The 14366-nt window shown below is 41.0% G+C and overlaps 1 protein-coding gene across 1 annotated transcript; it reads right to left on the bottom strand.

The window, feature by feature from the left end:
- Positions 1-446: 446 nt before the first annotated feature.
- Positions 447-11890, bottom strand: PGPEP1L (pyroglutamyl-peptidase I like; the record flags this gene model as incomplete). Its single annotated transcript, XM_082321690.1, has 5 exons — positions 11814-11890; positions 9104-9156; positions 2316-2432; positions 1585-1814; positions 447-636 (listed from the first exon to the last, which is right to left on the bottom strand). The coding sequence occupies exons 1-5, from the start codon at positions 11845-11847 to the stop codon at positions 447-449; spliced, it is 624 nt and encodes a 207-aa protein (XP_082177816.1). The 5' UTR covers positions 11848-11890.
- Between the last annotated feature and the right edge of the window lie 2476 nt (positions 11891-14366).

Genomic DNA, 14366 nt, shown 5'->3' with positions numbered 1-14366 from the left:
GCATGCATTTTGTTTTCCCCTGTGTTTACGTTGTTCGTGCGGGCGCTTTGCATGGCTGAACTTTCTCCGGCCTTGGACAGGGGCGGAGGGGAACCTCTGATACCCATCCCGTGCTGAAGGTCCTCCCGGCCGTGAGCATCCAGCTTGGTTCAGCAAGTCGTTAGTAATTGTAAGCATCAGAACGAGCATTAAGCATCTAACGTGTCTGAAGTGCAGTTTCACGCTTTCTTAAATCTGAAGCAGCCTTATCATTGTGAGCAATACAGACTGCAAGTCATGTGGTTTTTCTCTCAAGCTTTTTACACCAAAGAGATCTGAACGGTTGGGTTTTGTAAGGGAATGGCACTGAAAGTAACATGGAATATAAAATCCTTTATGTAAGGTTTTTAAATAATCTTTAGATTTGCTTCATTTAAGAGAGTAAGGGATTGCATTCTAAGAAATCCTCATTTTTTTCTTACATGATCCATCTTACTCCCTTCCCCACACTGTTTTAACATTTCTAAGATAACTGTCTGTAATGCTCTTCCTAGAAAGTCTGCTGTTACCGATTGGGATAATGGAGGCACATGGATGAAAGCTGCTCTTCCATTGCCATAATACAGAGAAGCGTAGTAGGTGTAATCACAGATATACCTGCAATATTAAGAACAAAACAAAACCAGAAACCTGAATTAAGGATTAGTAAACTTCGATTAAATTTAAATATTCTGTAAGTAGCCAAACCAGCTCTGGTTTATGAAATTATTAAAAACATTTGCTTAGTGAATAAGGGAAATGCTGAAATAAACCAGGTTTGAGAAACAAATGTTCCTTATCTGATGGTTTGGTTTCTCAGACAGCCACCCAGAAGGAACTTTAAATTAAAAAAATCACAAGCTGCGTACTCTCTTCTAGGCTTCTCTAAGCTGCGTGAGATGGGAAAGGTAGCCCAGCCGACTGCAACTACAACCACGTAATACAGTTTCTTGTGTAAATCATACAATCTCACCATCTGGAGGGGTATTTTCTTACCACCATGCCTTTTAACTTGCAGGTGCAAATCCCGAAATGAAGGGCCAAAATGAGCTGGGTTTTATTTTCTAAAAATGAGATCATTTCTGTGTTTTCCTTTTAAATGAAGACTAGCATAATAGAAAACTGCTTCAGTACCACTGAAACACATCATGAGATCACAGACATCATCCTAAAGGTCCCAGTAACTGCTCTGTTCCTCGGTCTATGTATTTACATTTTGTATCCCTCCCAGCTGGGAAAAAAAGGTTAAAATCTGCTCCTAGTCAGTATTGCGTTCAGACTCGGGTTTACTCAGGTTTACTGGGGCTGGTAATCACAGGGTGTGCCATGTTGTTTCTTTTGGAATTTACAAACCCATGGAAAAGTATCTACTGGCTGTAGTTTTTCCTGAAGGCTGCTGTACGTGAAATTTAAATTTATCCCAGTTTCATACTTGTGCCCCTCTGAAGACTTTGCTTCACAGTGATTTTGGTTGGAGGCAAAGTCATTGCAAAGATTCTTCAAGGTTCAGTGAGCTGATTGAGTTACTTCTGCTTTTAATGGGAGACCCCAATATGCCGTGTTTACCTTCCCGCATCTCTGGAAAAGATTATATCAATCCCTTCCACTGAAATGTTTTTCCAGAGAGTCTTCATATTAATTGTCGATTCAATCTTTTCCGGGCCATCTAGCATGCAACAGCCACCTTCTGGGCGAAAACCACAAGCATCCATCTCTCGGTAGCCTTTGTTCTTCCCACACTGCTCAAGGATGATGATTGCTTTGGCGGATGAAGCCAGCCCAACGTGAACAGCAAGCTGTTTTTTCCCACCAGAGTGAATAACAGGAAATTAAAAATGAGACCTGCTTTTCAAAAACATGCAACACAATAGTGCCAAGCGTTATGTGAAATACTAGCTTCGAGGGAGGGAGTCTTGCTGTAGCTCATGCCCAAAGAAAACTTCGATAAGAGATTACAAACGAGAACAAAATTGTGCTTTCGTTTGGTTTTGTTGTGTCTGCTCAGCTCAGGACTTCAGAGCTGCCCTACCTTTTTTGCACTTTATGGTGGATTTTTTTCCCCTTTGTTCAGTGTGCAGTTACGCTGTTTAAATGGCAGGGGGTTAAAACAGCCTGCGAATTACTGCGTGCTCCACGTTCCAGTTTGAAACCTTTATCACAGTTTTAATAGTCACTTCCCAGAGCAGTCTGATGCACGGACTGCGCAGTACTCTTTTGGAGATCTTTTTAAAGATCCACTCAGAATAACAATATTCATAAATGAAGGGGGAAAATTGGGTAACTTCCTCATTACTCACCACTGGCTGAAGAGTTGTCCATATCTTGAAGACTTGCTCCTTTGCTTTTTGGTAAACCACCGGCAGCTGCATGATACGCAGATCTACGTTTTTACCGAGGCCTCTCTTGGACAGCTCCTGTGTACACAAAAAGCCACCACGGACTTGTGAGAGCATTGGATTTCTCAGACTGCGATAAAGAAATCCGGCTGATCCAACTGAGAGAACGTGCGAAAGTGCAGTGTAACGCTGTCTAAGCCCGCGGTTCCTAAACATTGGTCTGCAGTGAGATGCAGTTGCCTTGTGGTAGCTCTCCCTTTTTTAACTGAAAGAGACTGAAATGTGCTAACCAATTTCCTAATGTCACATCCATGTGGAGCCATTGTGTTTTCCAAAGGGAAGCTCGGTCTCCAGTGGGTGGGAATGGCCGTTGCTTAGGGTCTGGTCCATGGGGAACCACGAAATACAGGATGTCTCAGAAAGGGTCCGCACTTGAAAGCATCTAAATAGGCTTTGGTGTAGGCAAGAGGTGTTCCTCTGAAAGATCTAGTAGATAAACCTGCACTATCGAGAGGCACAAATGAGGGAGAATTCACATTGGCTGTCGGCCCAAGTGACACGCGATCTGCTGGCGTGAACTGGCTCAGGTAAGCTCTGCTGGAGGTGACCGTCGGCGTCAGGAAGGTCACGTTTAGAACGGGCTTAATTTCTTGTTTGGTCTAGAATATGGTCCCCTAGTAAAAGGAAAGGTCGCTTATTGGGATGTTATTTCTCTGTCATTTACGCAGAGCTGTAGTTCCACACGGGATCTTTTCCCAAAGGAAACAAAACTTATGCCCAGGATTGAGATGAAAGAAACAAAGGCGCCCTTCGACGCAGCAGGTTGGCCAGACGGCTGGGAGACGGTCTGGAGAATAAACGTCATGTGGAAATGACTTGAAATTATGTTGTCAGTGGAAGAGGGCTATCGAACACGGCATAAGCCTCTAAGCAGAAGGTAGGCTGCTGCAATGGCAGGACGCAGAAGGAATGCATCTGAGGTAGAAAGCTTTGTCCCAGAAAAGTACAATGGTGGTTGGAAATCCCCGTTGCATTTGAGTAGACCGTTACCACAGGGGAGGGTACGGATGAAGTCTCTAAGGCAGGCTATAGGCACAAAGTCGGGAGCAGAGGTATGCGATTAGCCCAAGAAACCTGTGACTTTTTACTAAATGTCATTGTCTTCTCAAGCGTTCCTTTCTCACCACGGATTCTCGTGCGGATGAGGCCCGCAGTCCTAGGCTGTGCTAACTGGGAAATTTGCCCTTCAACACTGGCTTCCTATATAAACTGTTCCAATTTTCTTGACAGCGGAAACATTGATTAGCTGTGCTCAATAAACTATTTGACACAAGCAAGGAAACAATGCCTGCAGGGAAGTAAACACATTGAGAGAACAGTGCCAGCCTTTTTTCCTCTGGGCGCTGACAGTCTTTGGGAGACCATTGCATCATCTTGCTTAAGAATGCCGTACTGTGCCTTAGCTTCCAAAAAAGAAAACCCCAGCTGGTTCACAATTAGCATTTTCTTTTCTAAAGCATCTTTAATTTTAACATTTAATGAGATTCTTCCTTTTTAACTGTAAGGCTGCGAGGAGTCGACTGCCCGTAACTTTGGTACAGAATGTGGAGACCCGAAGGGAGTTGTTAGGCTGCTCTCCTCGCGTGCTCTCTGGATTGACGTCCTCTTGTCACCATTTGTCACGGGAGGAACACGCAGAAATACTTTTGTGCAGGACAAAACCGGGAGCTGCCCAATAGCAGAGGGCTGAGAATTTGCGTCAAAGGAAGATTGTTTGCTATGTCCCAAGCAATTTCAGCATGTTGTCAATAATGTGTATTACTTTGTTGTCGAAGAATCCTAAGCACGGGCTTACACCCCCTTAGACCAGATGTTGTGCAAAGATGGGACAAAACCCAAAGGTTGTTCCTTGTCTCAGCCTTAACCAAAACCATTTTTGCATTTAAGGTGAGAGACTGAAGATGGGTAGAGGAGGATGACTGCATCTGGAAACCAGTGAGTTGATTCAGTAAACAAGTGCCTGTCTTTTGTAGCTGAAACAGCAAAGGAAACTTCAGAGGAGGACAAAAGCTTTGGAGGACTTTTTTGTGGGAGAAGGGGTTGAAAAGCAAGCAGGAAGATTCTTTGTTGGGAAGTTTTTCTAAAAGGGAAATGAAATCCTCCAGCATTATCAGCTGATGACCTTGAGCTGCTGGCGAGTCGCGGTCACGGTCCCGGCCCACCGGAGTTCTGGCCCACGTTGTTACACAGCCCTCCCCAGAGAAGGGACTTGCACGGAACAGTGGCGCTCAGATGCGGTGGTTGTGTGCCACGCGCGGCATTAGAAGCACCTTGAACTTTTAGAAAACTCCAGAAAATGCCACTGATTTTGCCTGAGTTCTCACTGATTTGGGTTGCCAGGAAGGGGGCTGTATGCGTTAATTTTGTGAACCTCATTCAAAAAGGCTTGTGTTGGTGCAGGCAGACAACCAGAAGGTATCGGCTGACCCGGTCAGTCTGCAAGTATGGTGCAAACAAAGTTTTTTTGTTTGGTTGTTTGGTGTTGGGTGTTTGTTTGTTTGTTTGTTTTAATCCTGCAGATACCTTTCTAAAGCTTTAAGGATGTAAGAAAGTTCCAGAACAGAAATTAAGGAACTAAATAGCAATGTCGTCTTAGTTTCACAGATGATGAAACTGAAGCAGAGAGGGAGAGAGACAGAGAGATTAAATGACAAATTTCCAAAGCGGCAGGATGAAAAAACTGCACTCACAGATCTGATCCTCATCTCCCAATCGCAAACCCAGTTCCCAGAAGCAGTTGGAAATGTGACCTGTTCTTTGCACTAACAGTTTAATTACTGTGAATGTTGTCACTCAACTTGCATTTGTGCCCTGTTAACTGGGGACTTTGACCTTGACGGTAGCCCGCCCTGATAGGTTATTTAGCTGCCAAGTGCCAGACAGGAGTTTCTGGAGGAGACAGAGAAACAGGGTCAGATCCAGGGTTATTAGGTGGGACCATCCACCTGCAATATGGAATAAACAACTCGGGGGATCTGGGATTCTGAGGGTCCCGCGTGGTGCTGAAGACCTAACGCATCACGGTAACTCGCTGCGATCTGTCAGCAACTGCACAGTAAATACTTGGTGGCGTTTTCCTTTAGAGAGAATGTCCTGCGCTTGCAGAGTTAAAACTGCTGCTGGTGGAGCTTTTGTGCGTATTTTAGGAGGGTATTTCAGGTGAGTGGAGTTACAAGAACCATGAAAAACTTCATGAGACAGGTTTCTACAAGAGAAGCTGTCTTTCTAGTGCTAGACAACCATGTTGGGCCATGTGACAGGGCCTATAAAAGCTCTGAAGCTTTTCTCAGTGACCCTGAATTGAGAGGTTCACCTGTATTTCAGATCCATTCGACTGTCCCTTTCCCTGAACACTTGAAGGGTACTTGCTGAGGAACGAGAACTCCGTGGATGCAATGCTGATGAATGCCTCGTGTGCGAGTCGTCTTGTGCTGTGATGAGAACTTGGGTTCGTGCAAAAACAACAGGGTACTCCTCATGTTCTTGGAACATCATATTTTCATATTATACAACAAGCAATGCGGGCCAATACACTGCTACATAGTATCAATAAGAAATCCAAGCATTCAGAGCAAATAACTCTTTCTAAACTAGCAGAAATAGAGATTTGTTATCAAATTATTTATCATCCAATTCCTGAGGATTTCAGAAAATGGAAATGGGCTTATTCACCAAAAAAGTAGTAAGTAGTTAATCTGTAAGAGAAACAATATCACACAACCATTTTTCTGAGTGCCCAGTGAGGGCGCAGAAGGGATGCAACTCTTGGAATGGGCTGTGTGCTCACTGGATCCATCTCTGATCCTTCCTACAGCAAGAAAAGAGGTTCGGGAAAACGGCTGATCCCATCAGCAAGGCAGAGTGCAACAGCATCTTACGGAGAAGCTGGTGACCGGGATCTTAAGGAAGCAGTTGTGTGTAAGAGCAAGTATTGCTCACAAACGTAAAGCCATTGCTCTTTGGCAAAGACGCCATTTTGACAAGCATGGAGGGCAAGGCTGTGCTTTGGGAATTAAGACCCTGGGACTCCGGTTACATGTATTTTTACAGGATTTTGGATGCTTTTGGTGCGAAGACCCTTCTGGGATATGAACTCTTAAAATGACATGTATCAGCGTTACATCACCTCTGAGGCTTCCATGGTATCCAGGCTTTCGATAAGAACCCAGTTCATTTTGAGGCAGTAATTGGGATCGTTCTGGATAACGCTACAAAGGCATTAAGCCTGAGCAGCCACGTCTCGTAGCTCTGGTCTGGCTGCTCAGTACTTTCTCGAGGATGAGTTTGAGCGTACTCTCACTTAGTTCTCAGAAAAGAGACTCGGCAGGAGGGCTTTACATCACTTTAGTGATCCATGCAGGGACCCCAAAGCCAAGGCAGGATTACTTCCAGATGTAAATACTAAATGTTGCTATATTTAATATACACGCATAAGCTTCCCGAAGACCACAGGGCTACCCACGTGAAGAAGGCCAAGGGAACAATACCATGAGATTGCTATTTAGCGTGGAGAAGCCTATCAACATTCAAAGTGCTTCCAGACTTGCAGCAAATTTCCCTGAATTGTCTGGATTAACCACCTTTGCCAGGGAACAGGAAACCAAAGCAGCACCCCCAGTATGAATACGAATTAATTCCACACAGAGGGTGTCACATCAGAGGGAAATGGATTTGTTCTCCTCCACGCACAAGGACTGACATCTGTTCCATTATGGAGCGCCGCAGCCCTTGTTACCTAACAACTTCCTGGCGTAGCCAGCGCGTGGCATTGTTACAGAAAACTCATCTCATCGGGGCGTTTTCGCTTCAGGCTGTTTTCCTTGCAGATAAAGAACGTTTTATTTGCAGCTAGAAGAGGATGATCTTGCACCCAAAATTAGACCCGATAGGAATGAGGAAATAATGAGCAAGAACATTGTCAACTGACAACGATTTGTGGTTTAGGGCACATGTCAAGTTGGAGTTAAGATAATTTATGGGTCTCTTGTGATGACTGGGGTGTGGAAAGGTATCACTGAAGTATTTTTGTTTCTTGTTAGCCTACAGGGATAACATCCCTCATGACTTTAAGTGAGTAATAGATTTATTCTTCCAAACACCAAGTTGCACTCAGCATTCTTCACCCAACAAAGCTAGACTAGAAAATACGTATAGGCTGGTGGAGCTGCTGCAGCTTTGATCTTTGGGAAAATGTACTAGCTCCTGGTTCTTTCAATTGTTTTGGCTTGACTGCACTTCATTTTCAAGACAGATCTTCAGTAGCTGTCACCAAAACTTGTAATACGGTTATAGTCCTGTAGAGTCATCATCTTTCTGTCTCTACTAATACTTTCTTATAGCTACCTTTTTCATTTCAGTGTCCAGAAGAGTTCAATATTTATGGGCTTATTTCAGTCTCTCTAATAGCACAAAACCCCCTCGGTGTGTTTTACGTGTCTTGCTTTCCATTTTTACCAGTATTATCTGTTGTTTCTTGCAGATATTGGACCAATCTTCCAATTCAGTTTTACTACCTTGTCTGTTCCCCACCTAGTTTCAGATTTCATTGTTAATCTTCTTTCTACCTTGGAATTGCTAAGAACTTGTGTGAAAGACCCTCTCAAAACAACTCTGTTTATAAATACCTTATGAGAGTAACTGAACTCAAGGAAAGGCCGCTGTCTGGGCTAGGGAGAACGAATGAACCTTGCATGTGCCTTTCACACATGCTCAGCAAATCTCTGCAGCTGTTCCTGCTGTTTGAACATGTGTGCTATGTTCTTTCACACTTTAGGTTGAGGTAGAGTACTAAAGTACCAAACTAGTAAATTATTTCATTGTAGCAGACATACTCTCACATACAATGGTCGGGTATTTATTTTGTAAGGCATATTTAAAGAGACAAGTTATGTTATTGTTAAAACTTAGGTAATATTTTAAAAACAAGTGATCTTTTCCTGAAAAATAATCTATTTGTGGAAATTTTTGGTGCATCCCAAGAAATGTGGGTTCACGCAAACAACAATTTGAAAATAAACAACTGTAACATAAAAGTTTATGCTGAAAGCCAGGTATCCAAACCATGTCGTTGTATCACCCAGCTAAATTTGTTCTAATCCACGAACTTAGGAAATAAGCAGGAATTTTCAAGACTCCATCTTAGACATGTTACTGCTAGTCAAGGTGTAGGGAGGGGAAAGAAATCTGAATGACCTTGTTTTCAATTTTAACTGTAGACTTCACTGTCATTTGAAAGTGGAAGCCAAAGCTGAGATGTGAAAACATACTCAGAATTGGCATGCTTTTGGTTTTGTATTCCTGAAGTAGGCAGTAAGAACCCACTAAGTTACACTTGGATGAGAAGGAAATCGCCTCACAGACACGATGAGTTGTGGTATGAGATGATCTGTTTACTGAAGACAGAGATAACCCGTGGCATATGCATTAGTGGCAGAAAAGGCACCCTGGATAAAAAGACCAGTATTTTGATAAATGCCTAAATAGCACACACAAAAAACCATTCTTGCAAATAAAATAATGTTTCATTACTTAATTATCCTCTTTCTTCCATGTTGGGAGTTGGCTCCGTGAGGCACAATTCTGTTTGAGTCATGAGAAAGAACTTTCTTAAACACAATGGAAAGCCTGAGAACAGTTTGTACTGGGATCTCCACAAAATAAAACACCTCCCTCCCTTTTTTTATGCTTACCTTCACTGCTTCCCAGCTAGAATTAACCAGGTATTGTCTAAAGGGACCAAAACCTGAAAAGAAAGGAAGGTGCTTTTAACCTATGCTTGCTCTGCAATTGTAGATTAGGTGCCAAAATATATGCACACACATATTTGTTCTTTAACTTCATACTCTTGGTTATGGAGGTTGAGTTTTTTAGATAGGATTTAGCCTTTATAACACTTAAGAGAATGGTATTTTCATTTTTTATATGCCTTGATGTAAGAACTAATCCTGCAGTCTTCATTCATGTCAAGGCTTACTTATGAGATAACCTTCACTGAAGCTGGTAAACGTACTGGAGCCAACAGGACAGATCATGTAAATGATGATTTTGGGCAAGGATCATCATCCACAGAAATACCACTACCAAAAGATCTGGTGTTAAATACGCCCAGGTCACAGCCAATGTACCGTTCTTATTGTTGAAGCTCATGAAGGAGGAGATAGGCATATTTAAGGAAAATGCTTGAAAGAGTAAAATTTTATTTCATTTGTAATTTTTTTTTTAATCCCAAGTAATGAAAACTTAAGTTTTCTGTCAGGGAAAATGTGCTTTTTGTGGTGCTGGGCAAAATCTCTTCCTTCATTTTTTCCCCATAGGGAAAGAGAGGAGGAAAGGGAAAAGGACTCCTTAAATCCAAAGTACTACATTTAATTTTATTCATCCTCTTTTGTGAAAGACTTTTTTTTAAATAAAAAGAAAAAACCCAACTGAATGCCCATCAAGCCAGATGGGCATTTTGTCATAAAAAACTTTGATGGAAAACTCCCGCTATCTTTATTAGTCTCAATTACTGTTCTCAATCCAGAGTGCTGCCAAGTCTTAGATACTGGATGGCAGGAAAATGAGTTTGTGAAATGGTTTTAATGCTATAACTCTTAAATATTTAAAAATCCTTAAATGGACAAATAAATAGTTGACAACATATGATTGCTATTTTGCACAGTGAAAGGTGTTTGTATGTGGGGGACCACTAAGCCTAAATGCAGGCTTATGACAGCTTAATTAATGCTAGACTTTAAGCATTTCTTAATTTGTTAATACTTATTTCATAACAGATCAATCTTTTCTCTTTCTATGAAAAGCTTGATGGTGCTAATATTTTGGACAATGTTTTCCCCAGGTTTAAGTTTGTACTATAGGGAGGGAACAGGGGAAATATAGTACTCATTTCACATTAACAGGGAACATAAAACCTCACTAGTCCCACTCTGCTTTCAGAGCAAAATCAGGGTGACACCTACTCCATTCTGAAGCTGTAGTTGTTGTTCATGTTTCTGCACACGTGTGTGCAGAACTGTAGAGTTATAGTAAAGCTATTAAATAGCTCACAATGAAATACATGCATGTCAGTGGTGGCCATGAGAAACTACTGCCTAGGATAAAATTGTTCTATGAAAAGAAATGGCTAAATGTAAGAGAGTTTTACAGTACTGAAATACCTGCAACAACTTGGAGAGCTAAGTGGCTGAATATTATTAGGCAGTATATAATAAACTGGGCTCACTGCCAGCAGGTTTATATTATGAGCAGGTGAAAATGTAACAGAGGCATGCTGTGATAATCTCTGTAATAGCCTAAAGATGCACCTGTGTCTTTAACGGAACACACTAGTCTAAAACTATTTGAACAAATAGATTTCTGCACCTAACTAGCTATCTAAGGGGAGAAAAAACTAGTAAGGTGCTAAGAAGCATGCCCATCAAGGGTATGTGCCATAAATACCATAGGAGAGACCCAGATTGTCAGCCTTCTAAGAGGTTAGCAAATGCTTCTTGCTCTGTTCTGCACTCCTATTCAGTTCAACTGCAGTTATGTCTAAGCAAGCCAAACTAGTTCTGCCCATCTTGCAGCTATTGGAAAAAAAAAAAAAAAAGTGTTTAATTGAAAACAGCAAGATGCAAATCTCTTTGATGCAGCTTCAACCTCATTCCTATGTCCTCACATGACCTGCAGTGGAAAATTATCCAGCAACTCACATGTCAAGATATGTGTAATGATTGCCTTTAGATGAGCCAGTGGCAACAAGAGGAATTGCCAGTAGCAGCATTCCTTAAGAGCTTTAACCTTTTAAAGCTCAGAAGTCTCTAGCTGGTGGTTCTGCCGCTGTGATTCAGCAGTAGTTACAGCCAGCGAGAGAAACTCCAAATTTGGTCCCTTGTGCTGCATGTTCAGGCATGCTCCTTTGGTATATTTAAATTTAATGGTCTAGTTTAGCAGTGATGAGGCAGCATCTCCGGTTTAAATCTTCCTTACCTTGCCATGAAACTGAGACCCTGAAACTTGCCATGTGTTGCTCTAATTCTGGACACTGACTATGTGACATTGTGATGCAACCTGGTTTTCTTGCTTCAGAGCTCCTTTCGGGTAAGCTTTATCTAATACTAGCCTGCACTGCCTTGAGCTATGTGGTTTGGATCAGAGAGAATGTCAACAAAGATTAAAACATGGAGAGAATGAACAACAAACCAAACTGGATGGCAGTAAGGAGGGCAGACTGCAGTCTCTTTCCTCTGACATGCATCTGATTTTGTTAGGAAGGCACAGCAGAAAGTTATTTTCCATTTGGAATTGTTAGTATGACCATTTGCTACTGTTTTTCCCTCTAGGGAACTGTTTATGACAAAGATCAAGCGTGTGTACATACCATCTCTAGCTAAAAGGAGAATAAAATAAAGATCTTACCAGTTACAACCACGGTGTTGGAATTTGAATCCATGAAATCTCCAGAAGCTGAAATCTTGTTGTCTTTCAGTTCCAAACAGTATTATAATTCATGTATCTGTGGCAAACTTCTTCATTTGGATCACCTTTTTTTCTTCAAACAGTGATGTGTCTGGATTCACCTGACAGGGATGATTTGTGATTCATGTAAGTTTCAAAGCAAAAATTGTTACGTCTCTGTATTAAAGCTAGAAGCCTGACTGACCGGCTGACTGACTGGGACTGCCCCAGACTTCTTTTCCATTCTTCAGGCATGTAATAGTATTTAGGAAGAACAGGAAAGGCTTAAAGAAACTTCTTGCAAAATACCCAGCAATATTTTTCATCAGAAACCTCTTTATGTACAAGTAAACAGAAGATTAATTGAATCAATTTTATTATATCTCTGTGGATATTCTATTTTTAGCACAGTTGTAATTCACTTTAATCATGAGGAATGACTTAACTACAAAAACATATCCGTCCATTTCCACTGTTCTTACACTTTTTCTCGCCGACTTAAAAAACTCGGGGTAACTTTGCTGTTCCTCTTCATAGCAGTTATCTAATTTACTAATCTTGATCTTTATCTCATGCTCTTTATAAAAGAGTCCAAGCACCTTACACTTTAAAAACCAAACACCAATGGGAAAATGTCTGCATTTGCTAAAGCAAAACATTTACTCAGTAATATCCTTGAATAGGCAACATATTAAAAAAAATCTCACTCCAACTTGCAAGGTCAAAGGAACTCCAGAAGCTGGGTTATAGCTTGCTGAAACTGGCGAGTTTAATAGCTGGTCTGTCTTCATTAAGCTGAAGCATGGGAACCAATGGGGGGGGCCTGAAATCAAAACATATGCACATTGTCACTGCCCAAAACAAAAGCATATGAAAGTTCTCTTGGGAATTGTAACTATGTGGGCAGAGGGTTTCGCTGGGTCTTGTTTTGAGTAGGAAGTGTATGTGTGTGCGCGCGTGTGAGAGAGAGAGGGAGGGAAGAAACATGCTAAGAATAGAAAGCCACTGTATAATCTCAAGAGAGCTGCTAATTGTGAGACCTTAAGGAAAAAAAAAAAAATCTCTGAAGAAATCTCTTCGATTGGGTGGTGGCTGAATGGGGTTTAGAGCTATGAGCTGTGTCTATCATTTAAATCCTCCTGTGCTGAGACAGAAAGAAATTTGCTGATTCTTTTAAATAAAAGGACCCTGATTCCACCATCCATTTCTTCCCCTGACTAATACAACTTCTAAAACTGACTTTTGCTAGCTGCTGAGGCTGAAGAAGCAGCCAATACAGTAAACACAGAACTCTCTGCAGCTTTAAATAAGGCAAAATCTGCCACTAACATCAGTGAATTACGTCTAAAATTCTACAGTCTTACATTCTCCTATGTCAGTTAAGATTTTTATCAATTCATTTTTCTGTGTGATCAGTTAGTAAAACTCTTCCTATGATACTGAACAGGACAATGACATACCAGGCTTCTCATAGTTACTTCTGGTTCTACTCCTAGATATTCTCAACTAAAAAAATCTACGTACAGAGTGGTCTAATGAACAAAGCATACGCAAGGAATAAAGCAAGATTTAAGGTCTATAGTTGCTTAATTAATTTCTTGCATGAGAAATTATGTAAGTGTTTTGTTTGGGACATTATAGCTGCTTTATAGATATGTATATATATGAAGAGTATTGCTTGAATGCTGTAAAGTACTAGGTATTTTATTATATATTCTTGCATAGTGTATATATAAGTCTGTTAGATCCATGCACTCTGAAACAACTGATATTATCTGCTTGGACTGTAGTACTAGTTTGCAAAGTTTCCACAACTGGTAAAAGAGAGTAGAAAAAACATAGACCAAGGAAGATGATTATTTCACTAATCCTTTACGAAGAAGCTGATAGCAACTTACAGGAAAAAAACCCCAAGACACTTTTTAATGACTCATCAGTTAAGTATTGACTTCAACAGTTAAGTCTGTCCCTTTCCGTAAGTTTGCTGATTTGGTAGTAAAGATTCCGAGATGTTCCCAGTGTTGTTGTATGCTTGTGCAAACGTGGGAGGAATGCTAGTGGTTTGAATAAACCAGGAATCTGAAGTGCACTGAAATTCATTTTTGCACTGATTTAATTGATTGCTTCTGTTCCCAAGCTTTATATGCACGGTAGTATACTTGGGGGAATAATGCATGTACTGTAGCTGCATTACGTTTCCGTAACAAGCAGAAAATAAAGGATATGGTAGCTTCAAAAAAAGAATAATAACATTTTCTAGTTAGGCCTAAGTTCTACTGAGAATTTTATTCAGAAATGAAACCTGTTCTTTCTTCTAACATTTCTTCAGCTGAAGAAGTCGAAGCTACTCTTGAAATTTTTGTGAAAGTATGAATAAATATGAATATGAATTAATATTAGCACTCACATGTGTATATGTGCCCATAACAATAGATACCCCAGTCACTGGATGTTTGAGGTCTGTGCAAATTAATCTCCCCATCCATAATTAAGAAAGCAAGCCCTGGATATTTG

Source organism: Platalea leucorodia (assembly GCF_965183815.1).
Source record: "Platalea leucorodia genome assembly, chromosome: 9".
Lineage (NCBI taxonomy): Eukaryota > Metazoa > Chordata > Aves > Pelecaniformes > Threskiornithidae > Platalea > Platalea leucorodia.
Note: the sequence above shows the minus strand (reverse complement) of the source record. Positions and strands in the feature narration are given on the sequence as shown.